Here is a 26,602-nt window from a genome sequence, read left to right on the forward strand (position 1 = left end):
CATGTTCTCACAGGATGAGACTCCCTAACTTAACTAATAGGAGATAGAGAGTTGGCCTCCAAAGAATACAGAAATGGTTAGAGCCACACAACAAAATCAGGTATATTGTCTGATACAAGTAGCAAGGGAAGGAAATGAATAGAGGACTATGTGGTATACAACCATCCTCAGCAAGAGTGAAAAGGAAGAACCCAACAAAACCAATGCATATGGAGGCACTGAATTAGTAACCGACCTCATAGAAGCAGGCGAATCCGAGCATTGGAGAGAAAAATGCCGTAAAGATCTAGGAAGAATTAACAGATTGGTTACTGGAAAGAGGCATATTTAAGGGTGACCAGACCAAAAGACTAGTTGTAGCCATTCTTATCCTAGGTTATCACAAATGGGAAAAGAAAGGGAAAGCTGCAAAGCAAAAAGGAAGTGTGAGCGACAGATGATGCCCAGGAAGGAAGAAGATTGTAAAGGGATGAAGGAGAAACTAAAGGTAGAGATGGAGTACTGGAAGTAGAAAAGGTATTTTTGTGGGGTGGGGGGAATAAATAAAGAGTGAATTTCAGGAGCATGAGAGAAATTGGGAGAGAAAAGGTAAGGAGCTCACCAGAAGAAGAGATATATAGGAGAACTGGGAGGAAGGAAAGACTGGAATAAGAACATAAGAACAGCCATGATGAATCAAATCAAAGTTTGTAAAGCTCAGCATCCTGTCTCCCAACAGTGGCTAGTCCAGTTCACAACTCAGCAGAAATGGAGGAATAGACGGAAATGAGTAGAGAGGTTTCCTTGGCTACAGAGGAATGTGAGAGGACACTGGGAAGAATGGGAGCAGAGTGATTCCAGCAGTAAAAAAAGAAATATTAACCTGTTTAGTCTGTTTATTATGAAAATTTCTATACTGCTTTTCAGCTTAGAAAAAATGAGAAAGGGTATGATAGAAATATTTAGATTTAGCTCACATCTTTTCAGTAGTAGCTCTGGAATGGAATGAAAAATATAAAGGAGATTGGACTTGATATACTGCTTTTTCTGTGTGGTTACAATAGAGTAATGCTTTAGGAAAAAACGGGAAAGAAAACAGGGAGGAGAGAAACTCTGACTATTTACGGAAGAATGTTAAAGAAGTTAGAATAAAAAATTGGCTGACTGGAGTGAAACCATATGTCAGCAGTAGTACCCCTGAGGACTGCCTGCGAGCTCTGGTATGTCTAATTGACTAGGTTATCAGCATTGATGGTACAGTGGTAGTTGAGTAGTATGCACCCCAATCCCCCTCCCTGTGGAAGCTTGCGCTGTTCTCCAGGGTTTTCGGAGGCGCTGTGGTGTTGTCCCTGGGCCACAGAGACGTTCTAGAGGAGTATAAAACAAGTGGAACAGAAGAAAAGGCAATCCAACTTTACAGGCTCTACACCCATAGTGGATCACTTTGGTTAAAAACAGTGTTGCCACAGAAGTTGAAGGAAAATGTCTAATGAGATTATGAGAAGTAGATGAGATGATCCAAACTTGATAGGTTCTACACAGAGTGGATATCCCTGCTCTTCCCTCTGTTCAGAATCTTGTTGGTATGATAAGTAGAGTTGATGATGATGGGTAGAAGAAGTGATCCATCTTCAACAGGTTCCATACCCATGATGAATTCCTCTATGGAACAGCTCTGGCTGTTCCATAAAGGATGAGTGGCTGAGTGGCTAATGGTTTATTAGCTCTGGCTGTTCCATAGAGGATGAGTGGCTATTGGTTTATTATTGAAAGCATGGTAAGCACTAATGGCACTGAGGTGAACTCTAACCGAAGTGGTCTTAAGTCCAGAGTTGGATAAATGGAGAAGGTAATCCAATACTGAAGAAAGAGGAGAGGTGGAGGGATCAAGTTGATATTACATCACGAAATGAAGTATGTCCATTTGAGTCAGAAAGATTACACCGGCTAACAAAAAAAAAAAAAAAAATTATTGGTGCCTTGAGGTTTTTTTTTTTTAACCTGTTGCTGGCGTTATCTGGGGTGCTGATTCTGAAAATTGCATTGGATAGACCACAACAGCTTTAATTTCTTAGATATGGTTGAATTTATTAATTTTTTTTACCGCTATTTAAAAGATCTCTTCTGCAGAATCGGGATGCCATAACAAGCTTTCTTTTATGAATGGGAAATTTATGTATTTAAATTACCCACATTTGTTTTGTGTATAAATGACCTTTGTTTCACAATTATTCATCTACTTCCTTTCCTATAATGCATATGGGCATAAAAATGTAAAGCTCAAATGACAAAATAGCCTTTGTTCGTGCATTGAATACATAGCGCATATGTTAACTGGACTTACCACAGAAAAAACTGAAGGCAGGAATTTTTGATGGTCCTCAGATCAGACAACTTATAAATGACTCACATTTCATAGCATCAATGAATGAAATCAAATCATGTGCCTGGTCTTCATTTGTTCTTGTTGTGAAAAACTTTCTTGGCAACAAGAAGGCAGACAACACACAATTAGTGGAGGATATGCTCTTTAATTTCAACAGGCTTGGCTGTAACTTGAGTGTTAAAGTCCATTATCTGCACAGTTACTTAGATCACTTTCCAGAGAACCTTGGTGACTTAAACAAAAAGCAAGGTACAAAATTTCACCAAGACATAAAAACAATGGAAGCCAGATACCAAGGTAGATGGGATGCACACATGATGGCAGACTATTGCTGGAATCTTATGCGGGATTGTCGTGGCAGATCATACTCTTGGAAGTCTTACAAATGGAGCTTCTTGTGTGTTGAATGACTGGAAAGTTTATATCATAGTGAAGAGTGATATATGGCACATGTTCTGTATCTCAAAAACTAGAGCTGATAGGAGAAAACTGGTGCCATTTTTTGAACCAGTAGGTCAAATATACCCAGAAACAGGTCTGTTATAATCTGCTGAAGTCAGGTCAAGAGGTACCAAGCTGTTAGGTGCAGAGACTTCAGATTGAGATGTAAAAGAGAACCTTGACTCTGAGTGAGTAGAGATGAAACAAACTGGATCCTTGACACTCAGTTGAAGTAGAAGGGAAAAACAAGGCTGTCTGGGCCAATGAGTAGCTATTAGGATCATGATGGCTGACTCTTGTGGCAGTAAGAAATACAAGAGGCATTTCATCTTTAATAGGCTCTACACCCATGATGAAATCCTCTGATTTACAGGTCCGTTTATGATAAGTATAGGAGGCCATCCAACTTTTTAAAAGCTGTATAGCCTTAGCAGATCACTCCGATTCTTTGCAATAGTGCTCTCAATGCGAATTTGTGTGGCAGAGAACAACCATAAGCGTAAGTCTTTGGGTAGCAACCTTAACTCTGTTCCTAAGAGCACTTCACGAAGACAGTGAATATTTGGTAAACAATCCTGAATGTTAATGTCTATGTCAGAGACTCGAACCATGCAAGACGTCTCATAGCAAAAGACATAGCCAATGCTCTGGATGTCACACCAATGTATCAAAAGTTGATTTTGCCATAAACTTTCTGGTTTGGAGTAGGCTATAAGTATTCTTCTGGAAACTCTGGGAGTCACCCCGGCTATGCTCACAAAAGCATGTCAAAAAGATTGAGCTGATTTTTTTTTTTGTTTTAAGAAGCTGAAGTCTGAGGCTTCTGAAGTTTCTGTGTGGACCCGGTGTTCACAGGAGGAGATAGTTAAAGCCATATGAATCAAGGATTTTCGGTACCGAAAAGATGAACATTGTCTGTCGGTACCGGTAGGTAGAATGATGACTGGTACAGCAGTGATGTACTATGCTGAGAATAGGCCTGTACCAAGGGAGACAGTGGAGGCACTGATGCCGTTCAATGCAGTTCACAGAAATAGCAATGGTACTGAGGTAAAAATCAGAATCAGTACTGTGACAGGGAAGCTCCTGTCTTGGTTAAAAAGACTGCTAGTCCAGTCAAAAGTAGAGCCCTCAAACCTGCAATCCCTAAAAATAAGCCTGTACAGCCTACCAAAAGCCAAGCTGTCATAAAGCCAGGGAATAAGGAGAGAAGGCAGGTGATGTCACAGCCAGGTATTCAGGTAGGGAGGGCACAGAAAACACAATCTATCCCCTATTATTCCTTTCCCAGAGTTATAGAGAAATACAAGATCAACCCAGAGGGGGATGGAGTTAACCCCAGAGCTCGGCAGGCAAGTCAGCTTCAAGCTGGACTGCAGGTGAATAAATTAACTCCAGCTGACTCTATCAGGGAATGCAGGTACAGGAGGAGCATAGAGAAAGACAGAGAGAGGAGGTAGAGATGCATGGGGAATAGAAGGATGAGGGAGAAATGTTGGATAAGGTGGTGGAGAGGGATAGATTAAAGGGGATGCAAGAGGGAGGGATGTTGGGCATGGTGATGGAGAGAAAGATGTGGCATGGTGTTGGAGAGGGGTGATAGTAGGAGAAATGGGTATGAGGCTGATAGGTAGTGCATATGATCTGGGGGATGAGAGAGGAAGAAAAGTTGGACTCCTGGAGGGACAGAGAGAGATGTTGGTTGGTGGAATGAGGTCTAGAAGAGAGGAAGCATGCAGGAGGCAGAAAGAAAGAAATATTGGATGCACAGTCAGAAGGAAGTGCAACCAGAGACTCATGAAATCACCAAACAACAAAGGTAGGAAAATGATTTTATTTTCAATTTAGTGATCAAAATGTGTCAGTTTTGAGAATTTATATCTGCTGTCTATATTTTGTATTAGATTTGTTTATTTTTCTATAGATGTTACTGAGGTGGCATTGTATATTTTAAAATCATCTGCCTTCACCTCTTTGAAAAAAACCCAAATATAAATGATAATTAAGATTTTCTCTGTGTACAGTGTGCTTTGTGGGTTTTTTTTAATTTTGTAGTTACTATTATGTATTAATAAGATTATATTGTGTGTATATGAAAAATGGATGGAAGAAATTGCATTACAATTAGTATTATTATTATGGGGGTGGAGTCAGGGGCGGAATTTGGGTGGGTCCAGGGCAAAGCTTGGGCGTGGGTACTCAGTTGATATTTGTTATGCTTAGGGGGTATGTGGCTTGAAAAGGTTGAGAAACACTGAAGTAGTGTATCTAGATTTTCAGAAAGCTTTTGATAAATTCCTCACGAGAGGCTCCTGAGAAAATTAAAGAGGCATGGGATAGGTGGCAAAGTTCAGTTGTGGATTAGGAATTGGTTATCGGATAGAAAACAGAAGGTAGGGTTAAATGATCATTTTTCTCAATGGATCTGTACTGGGACCAGTGCTATTTAACTTATTTATAAATGATCTGGAAACTGGAACGACCAGTGAGGTGATTAAATTTGCAGATGACACTAAACTGTTCAAAGTTGTTAAAATGCATACAGATTGTGAAAAATTGCAGGCAGGCCTTAGGAAATTGGAAGACTGGGTGTCCAAGTGGCAGATGAAATTTAATGTGGATAAATGCAAAGTGATGCACATTGGGAAGAATAACCCGAATCACAGATACCGGATGTTAGGGTTCACCTTGGGGATTAGCGCCCATGAAAAGGATCTGGGTGTCATCGTAGACAATACGATGAAACCTTCCGCCCAATGTGTGGCGGCAATCAAAAAAGCAAACAAGATGCTAGGAATTATTTTTAAAAAGGGATAGTTAACAAGACTAAGAATGCTATAATGCCCCTGTATCACTCCATGGTGCAACCTTACCTGGAGTATTGCATTCAATTCTAGTCTCCATATCTCAAGAAAGATATAGTGGCAAAGGTATATAGAAAAAGTTCAAAGATATAGAAAAGGTTCAAAGAAGAGCGACCAGGATGATAAAGGGGATGAAACTTCTCTCGTATGAAGAAAGACTAAAACAGTTCGGGCTCTTCAGCTTGGAAAAGAGATAGTTGAGGGGATATATGATTGAAGTCTACAAAATCCTGAGTGGAGTAGAATGGGAACAAGTGGATCAATTTTTCAGTCCATTAAAAATTACAAAAACTAGAGGACACTCGATGACATTACAGGGAAATACTTTTAAAACCAATAGGAGGTTATGGTAAGAGCGGATAGCATAGCTGGTTTTAAGAAAGGTTTGGACAATTTCCTGGAGGAAAAGTCCATAGTCTGTTATTGAGAAAGAGATGGGGGGGGGGAGCCACTGCTTGCCCTGGATTGATAGCATGGAATGTTGCTACTCCTTGGGTTTTGTCCAGGTACTAAGGACCTAGATTGGCCACCATGAGAACGGGCTACTGGGCTTGATGGACCATTGGTCTGACCCAGTAATGCTATTCTTATGTTCTTATGCTAGATATGCCACTGACGGCTGGACTTGGGAGTTCCAGACCCGATGCTTTAGTAGTCAGCGCCGACAGTTATCACAGATGCACAGCATGCACCTTATCTTCTGGTGTGTGCTGTGTGGCAAGTAAAAAAGAGCCTCATTTCTCCTCTGATCTTTTGCATTGCACATAGCCAGCAGCTGCCAAGGCCCGAGGAGACCGGTAACCAGGGAAACAGTTGCTGAAATGAGTCCATCTGAGACCATTGAAAGAGAAGAGAGTCTTGGAGAGGTCTCATGTGCACTCTTGCCCAAGGGACCACCTCTATGGCTGCCGCCATCGACCCCAGGACTTGTAGATAATGGCAAGCTGTGGGAGTCGGAATCTGTAGCAGTTCCAAAATCTGCTTCTGGAGCTTCAGTCTGCTTGTTTCTGGAAGAAAGACCTAGCCCAAGGCCATATCGAACAAAGCTCCCAGGTACTACAGGTTCTGGGTCAGCTTCAGCTAGCTCTTCTTGAAAACGATCCATCCCAAGCCCTAGAGAAGTTGGAACAGATCTGATACTGTAGTGTATACTATTTGGATTTGTCGAGTATACACATTGCTTTTATCTGTAAAGACTTTGCACAATAAACTGTTTGTCAAGATCATCACCTTCACAGTTGTTTTGTTTTCGGTTGTCTCCATTTTACTGTGGACTCATTTGGTTAATTTTTCTCAAAACTGACAGTTCGCCTTCATCCTTGGATGGGGCTCTGATTAGCCAATCGCCAAATATAGGTGCACCTGGATCCCTGTCTTGCAGAGGTGCACTGCTACTACCACCACCACTTGGTGAAAGTATGAAGTGCCTTACGAGGCCGAAGGGGAAACTGCTGCTCCAGCACATGAAACTGCAAGTACCTTCTATGGGCCAGTCATCTGAGCCTTTCTTGGGAATGATAAAGTATATGGAGTATCTGCCTGAGTCTGATTCTTCATCTGGTACCAGCTCTATGGCACAAAGATCCAGTAGCCTTTATACTGTTGCCCAGATTCTGAGGGCTATCTCCAGTCAGCTGGCCAGCTAGAGAATCTACAAAGAAGTCTGGAAGGGAGGCACAAAACTCAATTTTGTAACCTTCTCTAACAACTTCTAGGACCAAACGGTCTGCACTTATCTAAGCCCAGACCGACCAAAAGTCCAACAACCTGACCCCTATCGGGGGGGGAGGGGGTACTTGGTCCCTGTCCTGGCGTCATTGTGCTTTCTTGGAAATTGGTAAAGGACGAGAGCCAGACGCTTGCTTTCTCCTGCCCCTGCTGAACCTCTGCTGTGACCCCTGAAAGAACCGTTGCATCGCTTAGCCTTCAGCATAAGGACAGAATCTTCAAGAGTCTCAAAAATTCCCACATCCCGAACTCCAAGCCATCCGGGGTCTGCTGTCCAGCAAGGCCTTAGGGCAACAGTCCATAATGTTGGCCATCAGGTCATCCATACCCTTGCCAAATAGTATCTGCCATTGAAAGGGTAGCCTGCTCAGAGTGGCTTTAGAGGCTGAATCCCCTGCCCACTGTCTGATCCAGAGCACCCTCTGAGCAGAGATAACATAGGCTGACACCTTGCTCATAACTCTGATGATATCATACAAAGCATCCGCTATATCATTCACCCCAGATAAGAACATAAGAATAGCCTTACTGGGTCAGACCATTGGCCCATCTAGCCCAGTAGACCATCTTTATGATGGCCAATCCAAGTCACTGGCAAAAACCCATATACTGTAGTAGCAGCATTCCATGCTCTCGATCCAGGACAAGCAGTGGCTTCCTACTACTACTTATCACTTATATAGCGCTGAAAGGCGTATGCAGTGCTGTACATTTTGACATTTATAGACAGTCCCTGCTCAGAAGAGCTTAAAATCTAACTTTTGGACAGACATAATATATAGGGTTAGGGATGCAGAGTCCAAGGTAAAAGGAGTTAGGAATTGAAAGCACAAAGAGTTAGGCTTTTAACTGGGCCTTAAACACTACCAGGGACGGAGCCCGCTGTAGGGATTCGGGCAGCTTGTTCCAAGCATATGGCGCAGCAAAGCAGAAGGGACATGTATGTCTCAATAATAGACTATGGACATTTTCTTCAGGAAACTGTCCAAACCTTTCTTAAAACTAGCTAGATAGGAACATTTGGGGCTCACTCTGTAACAGCAATGGCATACAAATAGACCCCTGATCTTCTGAGTCTTCCTCAGAAAGGCCCACTAGATCCTAGCCAGCCTCTGATACTAAGACAGATGCACCCTGGGAGCCCAGGCCCCCTTGCATGCTTCCTGGTGCGCTGCCAGACTTCCCCTGGAGTTCTCATTCATCCAGATAAGCTCTCCACATCAGAATGACAAATTTCGGAGTAAATGTCATATTAGGCAGTGCAGAGTCTTCTTTAGATCTGGCCACTGCGGAGGATATTCCAAGGAGCCTATTTTGGAGCCTAGTACTTGTAAAACTAACTATAGGCCCCTTAGCTAGTATTCCATTGTTTGTAAAACTTATGGAGGGTTTGGTAAATGTTGCTTTGGTTAATTATTTGGACATATTTGACATTCTTCAGGATCATCAGTCTGGTTTCCGTGCTGGTCACAGTACTGAAACAGTCTTGGCATCCTTATTAGACTATCTTTATAAGCAATTCAGTTTAGGTTCAAGTGTCTTGATTCTTCAATTGGACTTGGAGTAGTGCATTCGATTTAGTTGATCATGATCTTTTACTGGCCTGCTTGAAGTCCATAGGAATCACAGGGAACGTTTATAAGTGATTCAAAGGCTTCTTACAAAGTTGATCTTATCAAGTATATTCATCTTGGTCCTTGGGCCAATCTTATTCAATATATTCATAAATGACCTGGAAGAGGAAACAACGAGTAATATAATCAAGTTTGCAGATGACACGAAACTATGTCGGTCAGTTGGATCACAAATGGACAGTGAAGAACTCCAAAGAGATTTGAACTAGAGAATGACACGGGGAAAAAATCTGTCCCCGTCACTGCACCGTCCCCGGCCCACCATCCTCTGCACCGCCCCGTCACTGCCGTTCCCTTCACCGCCATCCCTTTCACCGCCCTGTCACCGCCACTGCAATCCCATTCACCGCCCCGTCACTGTCCCCGCAGCATCCATATAAGCCTTAGTACTGCAATATTTAGATTATTCCTTTCTTATAAATCAAAGTTCTGGCTGTTGAACTAGAGAAAGAGAAGTTCAGCTGGCAGGACTTTGTTTATAAATTTTTATAAACACAACTAATATACTACTTTATCCTAAAGCAATAAATAAATATATAAATAGAATTTTTTTTCTACCTTAACTGTAACCCTATATAATGTGATATTGTGACACTGAATGCTAACCTGTAACCCCTTCTGAGCTCTCTGGATAGGACAGGATATAAATCTAAATAATAAATAAAGTGTCCTGCCTGGGTCACAAGGAAGATTAGTGGGAGAATAGGATGTGCTTGCATTATGACTTCTGTCCTCCTGGGCTACTCTTCCAGTGGGCTCATTGAGCTGCTCGGGCATTTCCTGTAGATTCTTTGGGGAGTGGAGATGTGCCTTTCGGACTACTAACAGTCTCTTTGCACGTTGCCCTATTGCAGAGCGCTAGTATGGGAGGAAAGGTGTCAGATACCCTTCCGCTGGTCCTGGATGTAATCTTGGTGTATGAGGGTGTGCATAAGAGGAAATAAACAGTAGCTTTACCTTACAGCGTGTTGCTTTAGAACCGGAAAGAGGAGCGGCATTGCCCGTCTCAAACAGGGTCTTCTTATTGGCCACAGCGTCGGCAGCACTGGGGAGTTCAATAGAAGGCTGTCTCTGAAGTTTGGTTGTTTTACTAGAGTGGGCAGCAAAGAGAGTGGGAAGATCTGGCTACGGAACACGCGCCCACCCGCCCGATCGCAGCGTTTAGCCAGCTCTCTCCCTCCACCTCGCCTTAGTTTGCCGGCTTTCTTTTTCGGCGACCCGCACACTTTCAAAGAGCCGCGCACGTGCGGCTGCTCAGAGTTCAATCTTCTGCTCTGCTGCAACTTCCTATTTCCGGTTGCGTCAGAGCAGAAGATTGAATACTGAGCAGCCACGTGTGCGCGGCTCTTTGAAAGTGTGCGGGTCGCCGAAAAAGAAAGCCTGCAAACTAAGGTGAGGTGGAGAGAGGAAGCTGATTAAACAATCGATTGGGCAGGCGGCGGCTGCGGGGACCGCGCGATCCTTGATGCCTCACTGCGGAGACAAGACCATTCACCGCTCCACGGGGCGGTGAATGGCCTTGTCCCCGTCCCCGCAGTGATTGCTAGTTTTCTTTCCCCGTTTTGGCGGGTTACCCACGGCTAAACCGCCACCGTGTCATTCTCTAATTTGAACCAGCTAGAGAAATGGGCAGAAAAGTGGCAGATGAAGTTCAATATAGAAAAATGCAAAGTGATGCACCTGGGCACGAAAAACAAGGAACATGAATATAAAATGTTAGGTGTGACATTGGGCAAGAGCGAACAGGAAAGGGACCTGAGGGTACTGATAGACGGGACCCTGAAACTGTCGGCACAATGCGCAGCGGCTGCAAAGAAAGCAAACAGGATGATAAAGAAGGGAATGATAAAGAAGGGAATCACAAGTAGATCGGCTAACGTCATAATGCCGCTTTACAGAGCAGTGGTCAGGCCACACCTGGAGTATTGTATCCAACACTGGTCTCCCTACCTAAAGAAGGATATAACCCTGCTGGAGAGGGTGCAGAGGCGAGCCACAAAGCTAGTAAAAGGTATGGGAAATTTGAGCTACAAAGAACGCCTCAGAAAACTGAGCTTGTTCACCCTTGAGAATAGAAGACTGCGTGGGGATATGATAGAGACATTTAAAATACTAAAAGGATTTGACAAAATCCAGCAAGAAGCATCGTTATTCACGTTGTCAAATGTGACTCGGACAAGAGGTCATGGACTGAAATTGAGAGGCAACAGGCCCAAGACAAATGTCAGGAAGTTCTGTTTCACACAGCGAGTGGTGGACGCTTGGAACGCTCTCCCGGAGGAGGTTGTGACGGAGACCTCCATTATGGGATTCAAGGGCAAGTTGGATGCACACCTCCTTGCAAATCACATTGAGGGATACAGGTAAACAAGGTCTCATCTGGGAACACCTAGGTCTTCATCAGGAAGCACCTAGTTAAGCCTCCGCGTGTGCGGGTCACCGGACTAGATGGACCAAGGGTCTGATTCGGTGAAGGCATTTCTTATGTTCTTATGTTATCTGGGATATACTTGGAGTAATTCATCCGGCGTCCCTCAGGGATCTCCATTGTCACCTACTCTTTTTAATATTTATTTGATTTCCCTGCTAATTTACTACAAGATCTAAAAGTCAAGTTTTATATTTACATGGATGATATTACTATATTATTGCCTATATCATCTTTTACAGACGATATAAAAGATCAGATCGCTGTAATTCTGGCAAAGATAAAACTTTTGATGTTCAGATTCAAACTCAAACTTAATTCTGAAAAAAACAAATTTTTTTCTTGCTAGGCCAAACGATATTATTTCAGACAAACAAGTTCTAATCAATGACCGAACTTTTGAAATTGTCCCCTCTATTAGGATTCTGGGGGTTATATTAGATCGCCACTTAGCGTTTGAAAAGCATATGGATTTTATGATTAAAAAATGTTTCCTGATCCTCTGGAATCTTCGAACTATTAAAAGATATTTTGACTTTGCCTCTTTTAGACTTTTGGTACAGTCTTTAATTCTGTCTGTTCCCGATTATTGTAATATTATTTACTTGGCATCCTATAAGAAAAACTTAAAATGTATTCATTTAATACAGAATACGGCAGTGCGCCTGATTTCTGGCCTAAAGAAATATGACCACATCAGTCCTTTTTATCGGCAATTACATTGGTTACCTTTTGAGACACACATTCTTTTTAAATTAGGCAGTCTTTGCTTTAAAGCTCTTTTTGGTCTGGCTCTGGGATACCTATATCTTCTCAATTTTATAGATCATTAAAAAATGTTTATGTACCCTTCTGTTCAGGCTTGTCGTTACAAGAGAGTTTTAAATAAAACATTTGCCTTTCAATTAGGAAAAATGAACTCTTGGTTAAGCCCCCTGATCTTTCAAATGTATTCTCATGTTTTTAGAAAGTTTTTAAAAACACACTTGTTTGATAAGTTTGTTATATAACTTTGTTCTTAACTGTATATTTTCATCATGTTTTTTCCTGAACTTATGTATACTTCACTGATTGTACAGTTCTTCTTCTCTGTGAACCGCCCGCAACTTTTATGGATGGGCGGTATACAAGAATAAAGTTATTACTATTATTTTTTTATTATTATTATATTCCCTGCCAGTCAGTAGAAACTGCTGCTGCCTGTCCCCCCACTGAAACCTCTGCCGGGGATCCCTCCCTCCCTGCCTAGAGAGTACTTGGCTTAAAGAAGTTGAGATGACACCAGCTTGCATTTCTTGGGCTCCTGCGCTTAAGATGACTGTCATTCTGGGGCTCTGGAAGGGATTTACTCCCAACCGATAGACCCCCCACAATCGTTCCTCAGCCATAGAGATCAAAGCGGAGGCTAAGCTGGCTGCTCCCACCTCCCCTTCAAGTGCTGCACGGCATGTGGCACAAGGGCACTCTTCAGGCGCCCATCCAACATAAACATGGCATGAATTAAGGGTAAAGGAGCCTGAGGACTCCCTGCCTGTTTTGAGGCAAAACAAGGTGATTTGAAGCTTCTGGAGAACTTTTTTAAAAAAAGTTGGGAAATCCAAGATGGCCATGGCGGCATTTTGGCACCATAAAATGGTTCAAAAATGCCCTAACTAAAATTAAAAAACAACGAAAAAGGGATTTTGGAGGTGAGGAAACTTAAGGGAAGGGGCAGAAACTTGAAAAAAGATTTTAAAGATGCCCCCTCTTCTGATTTTCCTCATGGGCTTTAACAGCCTTTCTTACTGTGACCTGTACTGGATGTGTGCTGCAGCCTACCTCAGTTCCTAAAGTAGCTGGATCTGGGCAAAGAAATCACTGCCTCAAACAGGGCAGGATTATTTCATCGAGGGCCCCTAGGCACACAAGTACTCTGGCCCCCTGCCCTGCCCCACCCCACCATGTGCCCAGGCAGAAACAGGAAGCTGCATCAGAGGGAAGCTTTGGGCAAGCAGCACCGCTTGCACAATTACAGTTCCCGTTGCCTTTCTTACCCGCGTTGCTTGCTTGTCTTACTTTCCGTTGATGAGGGGGGGCGCGTTGCCGATCGATGCTGGAGGGGCCCATCGTCGTTTGGAAAAAACAATGTTGATGCCCTCCTTCATCGGGACCCCTGACCATTTCGGGCCCTAGGCACATGCCTACTTGGCCTACTGGTTAATCCTGACCTGGCCTCAAATGGACTGCTCCTCCAACACTGTATCTTCAGTTGGCACCATGCAGAGTCCCGCTGAGCCTCTTACAGAAGCTTGATAGCCTACACTCAAACCCTTGCAACACAGTAGGTGAGCAATGCTACAAGGGGAACGGATCCTGGGCTCCAGAAAAGTTTCTGCAGGCTGGCCAACAGGTACCACAGAGGGATTGGCCTGTCAGCTGCAGATCTCACTACTTCTCCATGTAGGCAGAGATGGACCCTCGATGAGGGGAGCTCTGAGAACCAAAAGCAGTCAAAAAACTGCAAAAAAAAAAAAAAAAGACACAAGCAGATCAGAAAGACTCCTTCCAGCTCACATGCAAAAGGAAAAACTGAAGGGGCAGCAGAGCCCTCTAGCGAAGGAGGAGGGATTCAAAAGCTGAAGTGGATTCCTTCTGCACGGCTCACAAGCATTGGGATATTACCTGTCCATCCAGAATGACACACCTATTGCACTAGACATGGCATTTTGCATCCATTTTCCAGTGAATAAGTCAAGATTAACATTTCAGTAATACATGTATTGCTGTTCAATAAAATCTCACCACATCCTTTTTCCTTACTAATTTATGTTTGGGTTTCTCCAAAAGGATAAAATTTAGAGGAATATGAAGTTTGGAAATAAGCCCTTTACTATCCTTAATGTATATAATGTATGCCTTATTGGTGCCATCTAAAGCAGTTTACAACCCAAAACATAAAAACAATAAAAACAGCAATGATAAAAAGCAAACAAAATAAAACAGGATGCAATAAAGAATTTCTTCCTGGAATGCTCCTGGACAGTGACATGTCAGAGGTTTCTGCACCTTTGATTATCCAATGAGAGCATATCTAGACTATTTTGCTTCTAGTAGTAGAGATCTTGAGTATCCAAAACCTTAACTGTGATTCATACAGGGATTGGCCAGTTTGATTTTGACAGCCAGATGCAGTATCTAAAGAGGAGTTTCACCCAGACATCATTGTTCTATTTGAAGCCACTGTTTGATTTTGGAATAGAGTTTACCAGGAAATGCATGTACAGCAAAATACTTACAGGAAGTAGCACCAAAAGCTATAATAAAATGTGAACAAAACTTCAAAGGTCTAGTTTGGAGATTAGTCACAGACAATGCTACAAATACATCCAAGATGAGAATAAATTTAGAAGAGCTTGGAGAGAATACCAAGCTAATAACATATGGTTGCAGTGCTCATTTGCTGCACCTCCTAGCCAAAGCTTTCAGTGGCCCAGAAATAAAGACTAATGATGTTGAAATTGATAAATACTTCAATAACAATCATTTTGCTGCAGCAGCTCTGAAAAGAATGAGTGGAACCAAGCTAGTACTCCCACGAGATGTTAGATGGAACTCTGTAGTTGACTGTTTTAAGCATATTGAGAACTGGCCTATTCTGATGACATCTGGTTGTAAATATTAAGATTATACCAGCAAGAATGAGTCTCTGTAGAAAACCACAATTTAAATCAAGTCTTTCTGACTAGTGATTTAAATTGTGATTTAAATCAAATTCACCCTGCCTGTGAATACATTTTTTCAGCATCACTGGGGTCAAGTACCAATGGCAGAATAGTTTTAAGTCATTTTCCATGAGGTACAATGTAGATATCAATACTTGATGAGTACTATGAATCCTTCCTCCCACCCCTTGGTGTCAAGTGTTATACCCAAATCCTCTTCCCGTCCCTATAAATTGTCTGCCTTCCTTCCAATCCCAGCTAATCAATACTCTATAAATTTTGGAGATTAAGCCCTTCTGTCTAGACTATCCATCAGCCTGCCAATCCTCGCAGCACTTCAAAAGAATAAGATCTAATCTAATCTAGTCTTCGGATCCTGCTATATATTCACCTGTGTGGGTTACAAAGCATCAGACTTGCAGAAATAAAAAGAAATTTTAGTGGGGCAAGCTAGACTATTCCTGCAAAGAGGCAAAATTCTTAACACCCCCCCCCAACAAAAAAAACAAATCTTCAGCCCTGTATAACTGTCCCATGTGAGCTAACCTCCTCTACGTCTACTGTTTTAACCTGGGGAGAGATATGCCTGGAGGCAAAAATATAAAAAGCAAGCACAAAGGAGCCAGCCTAGCTACACCCTTACTCTGCAATAATCCCTTCTGTAGTCCCCTCCATACTCTTCTGGTAAGGTCCATTCACAGGGCCCAAACTCTGGTTCATTCCCACTCACCTACTCAAACTCACAGTCTTGCTGCTAATGGGCCGTGAACTGCGATAGTCTACTTAATCTTTTGCCCATTACTCTGAAAGAGGACTATACCACGCAACTACTGTTCTCAATTATGCCGCATAATAGCAGCAAACTAAATCTGGTATTCCTGTATTCCCCTCTCCCTACCTCCAGTTCCTTATTAGAACTTTCCAGGATACCCTGGGCAGCTTTCTCTTCCAAATATAGGAAAACATTTTCCTACTCAGGACATAGTAGATAATAGCAGATAAAGACCTGCATGGTCCATCCAGTCTGCCCAACATACTTAGTCTTGAGCTGTCCTTGCCATTTTCAGAGCACAGACAATAGAAGTCTGCCCAGCACTAGCTTAATTCCCAGCTACTGGATTCTGCCACTTAAGCACAGCTAAATTGTTTGATTTCATTCCCTTTCCATTTAGGAATCTTTGTGCTTATCCTTTGTATTCTTGAATTTAGTTACCGTTTTCATCTCTACCACTTCCCATAGGAGGATAGTCTAGGTATCCATTACCCTCTCTGTGAAAAAGTACTTCCTAACATTACTTCTAAATTGACCCCTCTGTTAGTGGAATTTCAAGTCAAATTGTTGTTACTTTCTGTGCACTTGATGTTAAACATAAAAAGAATTTAAAAAAAAAGAAATTGACCCCTCTGTAACCTCAGTTCAAGTCCTCTAGTTCTTCAGCTTACTCTTCTCTGGAAAAGGTTTACTTGCATATTAATATCTTTTATATATTTAAATGTCTGCATTGAATTACCCCTATCCCTTCTTTTCTCTAGGGCAGTAGTTTTTAAACTTGTCGTAGGAGACCCCCAGCCAGTTGGGTTTTCAAGATATTCCTAATGAATATGTATGAAGCATATTTGCATGCCTGTCACCTCTATTGTATGCAAATCTGCCTTACGCATATTAATTCATGAGTCTTGGAATTCTGCTTTCTTCCACTATTCTTTACCTGTAGTAGCTGGGAACGGGGTTGTGCTGCAGGTTACAGCAGCTTGCGTCTGGGGGCCTGTGGCCACTGCAGTGGTGGGTGCAGTTGCTTTAGGCAGAATAGTGGTGGGGGTGGTCCCAGCACTATACACCAGACTCTGTCCATTGCCAAGAGACTGCTGCTGCGTGGTGACAGAAAGGGTGCTGGCTCCTGGGGTACCTCCAGGCGGGTAGATAGCAGTGATGACCTGGCCACTGCAGGTAGGGGCAAGTTGGGGGCTGGAAATTGGCGATACTCCAACCTGTCCTGGTGCCAGAAGAGGAGTTTGACCTGAAAGAAAAGCGTAAAAAGGCAAAGCACAAATCATCTGTATCAACATCCCAGCACTCCACATGTACCCTTATCCTTGAACCCTAACTCATCCTCTGGTCTAATTTTGTTTAGCCCTCTGGCCCCCTACCCCCCAAACCCCCCCCCCAAAAAACAACAAAACACAAACTGCTAGCTCCAGTCAATTGACTGTATAATGCTCCATGATCAACCATGTCAGAACCCTAAAAAGACCTAGCCATCTTAACTGATCCCACAAGGTCACTTATCCTGGTCTGTGACATATCACCTATTTCAGTCTTTCATCTGATCCCACACCATTCTCTGCATCTAACTCTGCACAACCCCCTATCACTGTCCTGACATGCAAGTCCCATACTCACCTGCTAAAAGCGGTTGCACAATAGCCTGTCCATTGGCCGTGAAACCCACAGCCATGGATGCAGGACCCAATGTGGACTGCACATATGTTGCAGTGGTGCCAGGAGTGCCAATTGGTGCATGAGAAGTGCTGGATGCCAGGGGGACAACATGACCTGCAGAAGATGGTACATAGGTGATCCTGAGAGACATAAATGAAAGGAAAAGGAACATAGTTAATGCTGGTTTATGAAAGTATAGAATGAGCACAGAGGATCACTAAGAGAGTGGAACATAAGAATAGCCTTACTGGGTCAGACCAATGGTCCATCAAGCCCAGTAGCATGTTCTCACGGTGGCCAATCCAGGTCACTAGTACCTGGACAAAACCCAAGGTGTAGCAATATTACATTCTACTGATACAGGGCAAGCAGTGGCTTCCCTCGTGTCTTTCTCAATAACAGACTATGGACTTTTCCTCCAGGAACTTATCCAAACCTTTCTTAAAACCAACTACGCTATCCACTCTTACCACATTCTCTGGCAACACGTTCCAGAGCTTAACTATTCTCCGAGTGAAAAAAATTTTCCTCCAATTGATTTTAATAGTATTTCCCTGTAACTTTATCGAGTATACCCTAGTCTTTGTAATTTTTGAGTGTAGGGACTGTAGAATTTAATACTGTAGATGGGTAAACTGGATAGGCTATACTGTATGATCTGCTGTCATTTTCTTTGTTTCTAATACAACAGAAGATAACAAGGAAAAGCAGCACAAGGTTGATATTTGCACTACTGCAAGAGAACGGCACCAGAACATAAATGCATCCCAAAAGGAGGAACCTAGATGAAATGAATCTTTACCTGGTTGATGAAGGCAGGATGACTTTCTGTGGCTGTGTAGTGGTAGCCATCATTGTTGCTGTTGTCACAGTTACAGGCACTGTGCTCTGGAGGGCAGGGCTTGAAGGAGGTACCAGGGCACTCTGAGAGGTAGCCTGTGTATGGACTACTGGCAACGGTGTGATCTGAATAATCTGCAGAATAGCACTAAGTTTAGAAGGTGGAAATATATCATACTGGTTTACCCATAATTAATGTTCTCTGACAAGAGCTGTACAAGAAGCCACACGGTCAGGTCATGTGACTGTTGCCCGTCAGCTCATAGGATTTTTCAAGAGCAGAGGCCACAAACCAGGCTAGTGTTCAGGACTGCACAATGAATATGCAAGAGGTATAAGTATATCTGCATATAAAACACAAGCAATGCTTGCAAATAATTATATGATGGCTATATTCTTAGGTTACTGTCCACAAGCAAATACACAAATCATATATGTTGATGTACCCTCAAATTAGTTAGATTGTAAGCTCTTCCAAGCAGGGACTGTCTATAAATGTCAAAATGTACAGCGCTGTGTATGTCTTTCAGCACTATATGATTTTTGGTTTAAAAAAGAACGACCATATTAGTCCATATTATCGTTTACTTCATTGGCTGCCTTTGGAGGCAAGAGTATTATTCAAATTTTCCTGTATCTGCTTTATGCTGATATTGGGATTATCTCCAGTTTACCTTTTTCCTCATTTTGTGTTGCATAGACCATCAAGAGAAACTAGAAACTTCTACTTATTTGCTTATCCAAAAATTAATGGGTGTAGATATAAGACCTTCATAGATTGGACCCTAGCATTTCAAGCTGGTAGGCAACAATCTTGGTTAGGTAAATGTATTCAGCAAGCTATGTTATCCTATTGCAGTTTTCGGAAATTAATTAAGACCACTTTGTTCGATACATTTATTACTCAGTGAGTTTTATTATTGAAATTCTATTTTATAAATATTTGCATTTTTTTACAGTATTATTGTATTTCGCTGATTGTCCAGCTCTTTTTAGTGTAAACCGCCTAGAACTTTTGGTTATGGCAGTATAAAAGAATAAAGTTGTTATTATTATTATTATTAATAATAATAGTAGTAACAGTAGTAGTAATTACAAATTTGAAGGCATATATTAAACCTCTAAGCTGTATCTTCAGAATGTGCTTTCCATGTGGTTAGTTATTGTATTAACTTTTGTTGAAATTGATGCACTGCACTCGTCACTGATCAGCTTTTTTTAGTTTAGTAAAGAACTTCATATAAAACTTCTCATGCATTCAATGATTCAATATATTTGATTATTTCAAACTTTACATCACTTTGCAAAGTTATGCGGCACTTATCTGAGTGCTGTGTGTCAGCTGTGGACTAGATCTACCGATATGTCTCGCCTATATCGGCTGTATCAAGGATGTCTCCTAATCATGTTGCTCCGATTCATTCCCTAGTAGTTTAGAAGAAATAAAACTGATGGGAAATGAACTAGAGCGACATGATTAGAGGACATCCTTGATACAGGCCACTATTGGTTTGTCCTCGTCATACATGCATTTCTGGTGAATATTAAAAAAGGATCTGTTCAATAAATTCCCTGTAGAGCACTAAATCCTAGTGCTGCCCAATTCAAGAAAAAAAATTTCGATTTGATTCGATTCAGTCTATTGAATTGATTTTTCGATTCGATTTTCCTGCCCAATTGGGTGGTTTTTTTCCAAACATCCTGGTAGGTTTATTTTATAGTCTCTTCACCCCCCTTTTCCCTTTCCTACCCACACTGGTCCTGTGGTGTAAACAAAATAAACAAACAAAAAATACTTTTCCTCTCTCTGTTAAATCCTAGCTCACATTTGCGGTCCAACACCAGCTCTGGAAGAATACACATTTCAAATCTGACATATTGTAATAACAAAACAGAAAATAAAATTATTTTTCCTACCTTTTGTTGTCTGGTTATTTTTCAAATCATGTTGGTCCCATGTTGGTCTAGTTGTCTTCTGATCAGGCTCTCCTTCTTTCTCCGTGCTAACCATCCATCTTCCATCTCTGTCCTCCCCTTTTGTTTCCCTTTCCTCCCCCGGAGGTCTGGCATCTTTCCTTTTTTTCATCTCCATCCCCCCTGCAGCTGCAGCAATGGACCCCACCATTCCCAGATCCACCATCTCTCCTTTTCTCAACTACCCTTTCATCCAGCATCTCTCTTCTGTGTCTCTGTCCCTATTCTCCTCTCCAGTACTGTCCCCCTTGTGTCCCTGTTCCTATGATCCCTCCATGCCCAGCATCTTATCTCTCCCCATATCCAGCTTCTTCTTTCTCTCTCTTCCTTACCTCTTATATCCCCTTCCCCAGGTACAGGCTTTCTCCTACTATCTCTCCTGCCATCCTGCACCCTGCCCACCTACTTTGGAGCAGTATCTGTCCCTCTTGTACCCTTCCCCTTGTGGTCTTGCATTTCTTCTCCCTCTTTCCTTTAGTCCAGCACCTCTCCTTTGCTTTCCTCCCCCCTCTTTTTGGTTTGGTCTCTCTCTTCCCTTCACTTCACCCCAGGTCTGGCATCTCCCCTCCCCTCTCTTACTCCTTCCTCCTCTACACAGGCCTGCCTCCCTGCCATGAATGCCTGCTCTCCGCCGGGAAGACCTGCTCCCCCCGCAAAGGCCTGCCCCCCTGCCATGAAAGCACTCTTCAGCCTGCTCCCCCCGCAAAGACACTCTTCAACCTGCTCCCCCCACAAAGGCCTGCCCCCCTGCCGTGAAGACACTCTTTGGCCTGCTCCCCCCCGCAAAGGCCTGCTCCCCTGCCGTGAAAGCACTCTTCGGCTTGCTCCCCCCGCAAAAGCCTGCCCCCCTGCCATGAAGACACTCTTCGACCTGCTCCTCCCGCAACCCTGTATCTTTCCCCAGCTTCCCCGCTCTTACCTTTAGGCTAATACGGCAGCCTGCAGGATCGCTAGTGCTATAGCGATCCCTGCAGCTGCCCATCGTCCTCAGCGGCACGTTTTCTCTGCTACAGTCCTGCCCCTGACATCAGAGCACTAGCGATCCTGCAGGCTGCCAAATTAGCTTAAAGGTAAGAGCGGGGAAGCTGGGGAAGTCTTTCTGACTGACCCTCCCTCCTCAAGCAGGAGCGGCAGGGGACGGGATGCTTTAGGAAAGCATGGGGGAAGGGTCGGTCATTGAATTGGGAGGCCGATTTTTTTGAAAATTGAATCGATTCGAATTGATTCACCTGATTCAAATCGGTGAATTGATTCGAATCATGAATCGGGCAGCACTACTAAACCCTGTATCCTCTTTGTACGTCTCTTATTCTCCTCAAAACGAAGAAAGGCTCTATGTACGGATTCATTCCTCCCTTATCGTATCTGAATTTGTCCCGAGATCCAATCTGTTTATTTCTTGAGTTCTTTATTTATCGCCTCGTCTGTATTGTATTTGACTCTGACCTTTGTTATTTACACTCCTATGCTCCTTGTTGTTGTGCCCTCTTATGTATCATCTATCTTACCCCTGTTAACCGCATCGAACTTCACAGTGTATTGCAGTATATAAATAAAATTTTATGTTATATACAGCTTAGAGATTTAATATATGCCTTCAAATGTGTAATTTGTGCAAATTTGTGCAACATATATGATTTGTGCAAATAATTATACGCATATTCATAAAAATTCCCCAAACCAAGGAAAAATTAGGTCTTAGCTAATAAAGTTTCTTTCCTTTAGTCCTACTAGACCAGTTCAGAACCTGTGGGTTTGAGGCCTTCAACCAGCAGATGGAGACAGAGAATAAAGACTTGTGCACCCTGGTTTATATAGGCACTGTGCAGCTACAAATCTTCAGTATTTTGAATGACCAAGCAATGGAGAACAGTATTACTGAACTATATCTTTCTCAGAATTCCACAAAATTGAAAAACAGAACATATGAGTTTGAAAAAAACACCAGCACAGGGGAAAGAACTTGAATTCTATCTCTTGGCTAGTTTGAAGACCACATAGCAATCCAGTGGAACTCTGGACTGGTCTGGTAGAACTAAAAAAAAAAAATAAATCATCAGCCAAGATCTAATCTCTCCTTCCTTGGTATCCATACCAGACCTATCCAAGACCTATGGGATGTATCAAAGCAATCCTCAAGGTGGCTAGAAGAAATCCCTGCCCTAAGGTCTACCATGCTATCAGAGGCTTCAGCTCTCATCCCTACATTTAATCTGTAATGTTTTACATAAGTTTGCAGAGATGACCAAGTAGCTGCCCTGAAATCACAGCTGGATCCACTGCCCATGATTTGGACCAGGATGCTAAGACATCCCTGGTAGAATGAGTTGATACTCCTACTGGAGTTTGCTTTCCCTGTCATATGTAAGCTGAAAAATCGGTCAGAGGAAAGGTCTTGCTGGGGCTGGCTGCAAGCAGCACCAATTCTCTAACTGGTCCAGGAGCCGCTTCCAAAACATCAGTCTAGGAGTCACATGAGTAACTGTCATCATGCTGGAGATATAGAATTACTGAAGATCTGTAGCTGCATGGTGCCTATATAGGACAAGGTACACAAGTCTTTTTTTTTTTTTTTTTTCAATTCAGATTACATCAAAGAAAACCTTACCAGACAGCCCTTCAGCAATATTGCTTAAAAAATGTTTAAAAGATCCAGTCCAAGAATCAAACATTGTGGCATACCACTGGTAACATCCCTTTCCTCAGGTTGAGCTCCATTTACCACTACTCTTTCGCCTTCCACTCAACCAACTCCTAACCCAGTCAATCACTTTAGAGCCCATACTGCACAGGATACACTTCCTAAGTCCTGCTGGAGACAGAAATACCAGCTGACATGAGGCTACACAGGACACTTATGTGATGTGACAGCACAACTCATTACTTCTCAGTCTCCACTTCCTAGTAGGTGTGCATATACCTATTTGTCTGGGCTGATCTGGGGAGATAAGGAATTGTTTTTGGTTCTTTTTTTATTTTAACTTTATATTTATTAAGTTTATCAATTGAAACAAGCAATTCAAATACTTGTATATAGATTACAAACATTATTAACAGGAAATTTATAAACCTAATTCCACTTAACTCAGTGATTTAGGTTATTCCTTTAATTCAATCTATTTAGTCCACCATATAGTGGACTAAATAGAGATTCTGTGCAGAACACATGCCCCATGTACACATAATTCTGCACTTGCTGTGTAGAATTAAGTTTCTTATGTCAATGCCTGTGCATTGTTCAATCCCTCTCGTCCCTCCCCCATAGAAACTGCAACACTGCACATTGAGCTATGTCCTCTTTCTCTGATGGCATATATCCAGCTATTCATCTGAACCATGCTGGTATTTGTACAGCTATATGAATCCAATGAATAGTTGGGCCTAAACTAACAAAGAACAGCATGGCCTCATGTGTAGTCGCATACCTCCTCCTCTTCATTGGGTTACCAGACGTCCAGATTTACCTAGACATGGCCTCTTTTTAAAGGACTGTCCAGACATCCAGACTGGTTTTCAAAACCCAGCACTTTGCCCGTGTTTTGAAAACTATTGAGCTCAGGGCCGCGTCTGGAAGGCATTTGCACAAATGCGGATGTGACAATGATGCCACGTGCATCCACGACATCATTGCATCACATCCGTGCATATGCCCTCTAAACCCTGAAGAAGATGGGGTTCGTGTGGGGCTGGAGTTGGGGGCGAAATGGGACAGGCTATGGGTGGAACAGGGAGTGACTGGGAGCGTCCTCATTTTTTGAGGACAAAATCTGACAACCCTACCTCTTCATGTTGTGTGATTGGGAAAGGGAGAGGGGGAGAAGCAAGGAGCAAGATAAGCTCAAATGAGTAAGTAGTACAGAGGGGGTTAGGGTCACTGGAGTAGGCTGGGGATGTCAGAAGGAAGAGGATGAGCAAGGCTAAATGGCTGCTATGAGGATGGGGGGACGGGTAGCATAGGGGAGATGGAGGGGTGTGGTGACAGAACAAGATTGAATAAGGCTGTCTGTGTGTTCCCTGGGAATGGCCGGTGGGAAGGGGGGTGGCAGAGCATGTGGGCCATGAGGATGGGCAGTAAAGCAAGGTCAAGTGTGTGTACTATGGGGAAGTAAAGGGGGCGGGAGCAGAACAATTTTAGATTATACAACTGATGTGTGAGAATCAACCACAAGACTACAGTTACAGGTCACAGCTACCATTTTGAACCCAGAGTGGGCATAGGCAAAAGTGACCAGAGATCGCTCCTAACCACCCTACCCTAGACCACTAGGGCATCCTTAAGGTAACCGCAGGGTGTCTTCAGGAGGGGCATGAATGCTCTTGGAGAGGGGGTAGAGAAACTGGCTATAAAAAGATTCACTCCGCCCCCACCTCTAAATTCAACCCACTATCCAATTAGCAAGCTGAACATCGTCACTATCTGGTTAACTGCATTAAATATGCTGTGGCACTCACAGAGCAATTAAAAATACTTTGTCAAACCTCACCAACATACGTACAGTGGCCCACTGTTCAGCCACAAACTCTTGCAACCTGTCATAAATTGTTTATGGACACTTGTTTCCAAATGCATTGATTAAAACAAATCTTGGGAGAAACGAGGCCTAGAGTGATTGAGCTGCTGCCACATACTGTACATCATGTTAGTGCCCTCTGCACATGTATATGGGCACAGCAGCCTACTTTTTAAAATCTGACAAAGCAAGCCCAGAGCCAGAGCAGTGACCCCACTCACCACATCTGCTGCTCATAAATCAAATACATTTATAAACATGTCACACCTGGCCAGACCAATGGTCCATGGAGCTGAGGATTCTGTATCTGACAATGACCAGTCTTATCACTTGGAAATACCTAGCAGCTGTTAATGGGATAATTATAATCATTTCCACAGCCAAGATGCAGTGAGTCCTATATATGCCTGTTCAAACTGGTTAAATTCTGCTATCCTATTAAGCTTCGCCACACTGACAATGCTGAAATAATTACTCTTAAATGTGGTTTTGAATCTTCTACCAGTTTCATGGAGTGTCCAAATGTAATAAATGTTTGAAAGAGTAAATAACTGTTCTCCATTAACTTGTTCCACAATAGTGCACACTGCTCACAATCACCACAGCACATTTTTCGGTCACAAACACACTCACCTTACTTGCAGGTTGGACCCCATTCTGTAAGGGCACCGGGAATGGAGGGGTGACCAGAGGCAGGTGCCCAGCAGCACCAGCTCGCACAGTGACATGTGTTCCTGCCACAGGAAGCAACATCTTGCCCTGCACCTGGCTACTGGCTGACAGGAGTCCTGGCGGGTGCAGCACCTGTCCAGACAAGAGCTGAGTAGAGCTGCCCAGAGAGGGGCTCTCAACAGGTGACGCTGACTGGGCTGAAGAGAGAAAACATCCGTGAATGCAAACAACCAATACATACCCAGCAGAACTAGGAATAAATCAGAGATGTCAGGGATTATATGTGAACAGGCTCCAGTACTGGACCTGTGGAGGTTCTTATACCCATGGTTGCATCTTCTATCCCGACTCCTGGCTCTTTCCTCTACTATGCTCCTAATCAAATCAAAAGAGCCCCTCTTGCCACCAAGCTCCCCACCCCAATACACAAATCCTTCTTGGCCCTTGTACTTTACAGTCACCATTAATTTACTATTTCTGGCAATCCCAGCATACATGCGCCCCCTATCATTCCAATTCCACCCCCTCTCTCCCAGCACAAAGACTTCTTGTATCCCCGAGCCTTCTGCCATTTCATGTCAGCTTGCCCTTCAGCACCTGTTCCCTCACATGTATCATGTGAGCCCCGGTAAACACAGGTACCTCCTACCCAAACTACTTCAGTTTAAGATTTTGTTTGAGGAAGGCAGTATACAAGCATAAACACATCCGAAAAAGGACATACATAAATTAAAACCAAATACACATCCACATATAAGTCAAAAAGAGGCTGAAGTAGGAAGCTTTCAGTCTGCTAATCATTTAAGTATTTTTTCTAATATCCACTCCTTCCCCCCCATATCTTTTCAGGGCTGAAAAATTGTAACTGTAGATTTGGACTTTAGGCCACAGTTCTTCAACCGCCGGTCCGCAGAAAATTTCTGCCGGTCCGCACAGGGCCGGCGAGATCAAGTCGGCAGTTAAATTTCCTGCCGACTGCGGTTCCTGCTGATTAATGTTCCTTC

The 26,602-nt window shown here is 43.0% G+C and overlaps 1 protein-coding gene across 4 annotated transcripts in view; it reads right to left on the reverse strand.

The window, feature by feature from the left end:
* Positions 1 to 26,602, reverse strand: part of CIC (capicua transcriptional repressor) — a 245,949-nt gene that overhangs the window by 26,032 nt on the left and 193,315 nt on the right. For all 4 annotated transcript variants that reach the window (XM_033963466.1, XM_033963465.1, XM_033963463.1 and 1 more), the window contains exons 12-15: positions 25,560 to 25,795; positions 18,404 to 18,576; positions 17,563 to 17,741; positions 16,871 to 17,179 (exon numbers count right to left, since the gene is read on the reverse strand). In XM_033963466.1, the coding sequence (XP_033819357.1) occupies positions 16,871 to 17,179; positions 17,563 to 17,741; positions 18,404 to 18,576; positions 25,560 to 25,795 (897 nt within the window). The remainder of the gene's footprint in view (positions 1 to 16,870; positions 17,180 to 17,562; positions 17,742 to 18,403; positions 18,577 to 25,559; positions 25,796 to 26,602) is intronic.

The sequence above is a fragment of the Geotrypetes seraphini genome, chromosome 11 (assembly GCF_902459505.1).
Source record: "Geotrypetes seraphini chromosome 11, aGeoSer1.1, whole genome shotgun sequence".
NCBI lineage: Eukaryota > Metazoa > Chordata > Amphibia > Gymnophiona > Dermophiidae > Geotrypetes > Geotrypetes seraphini.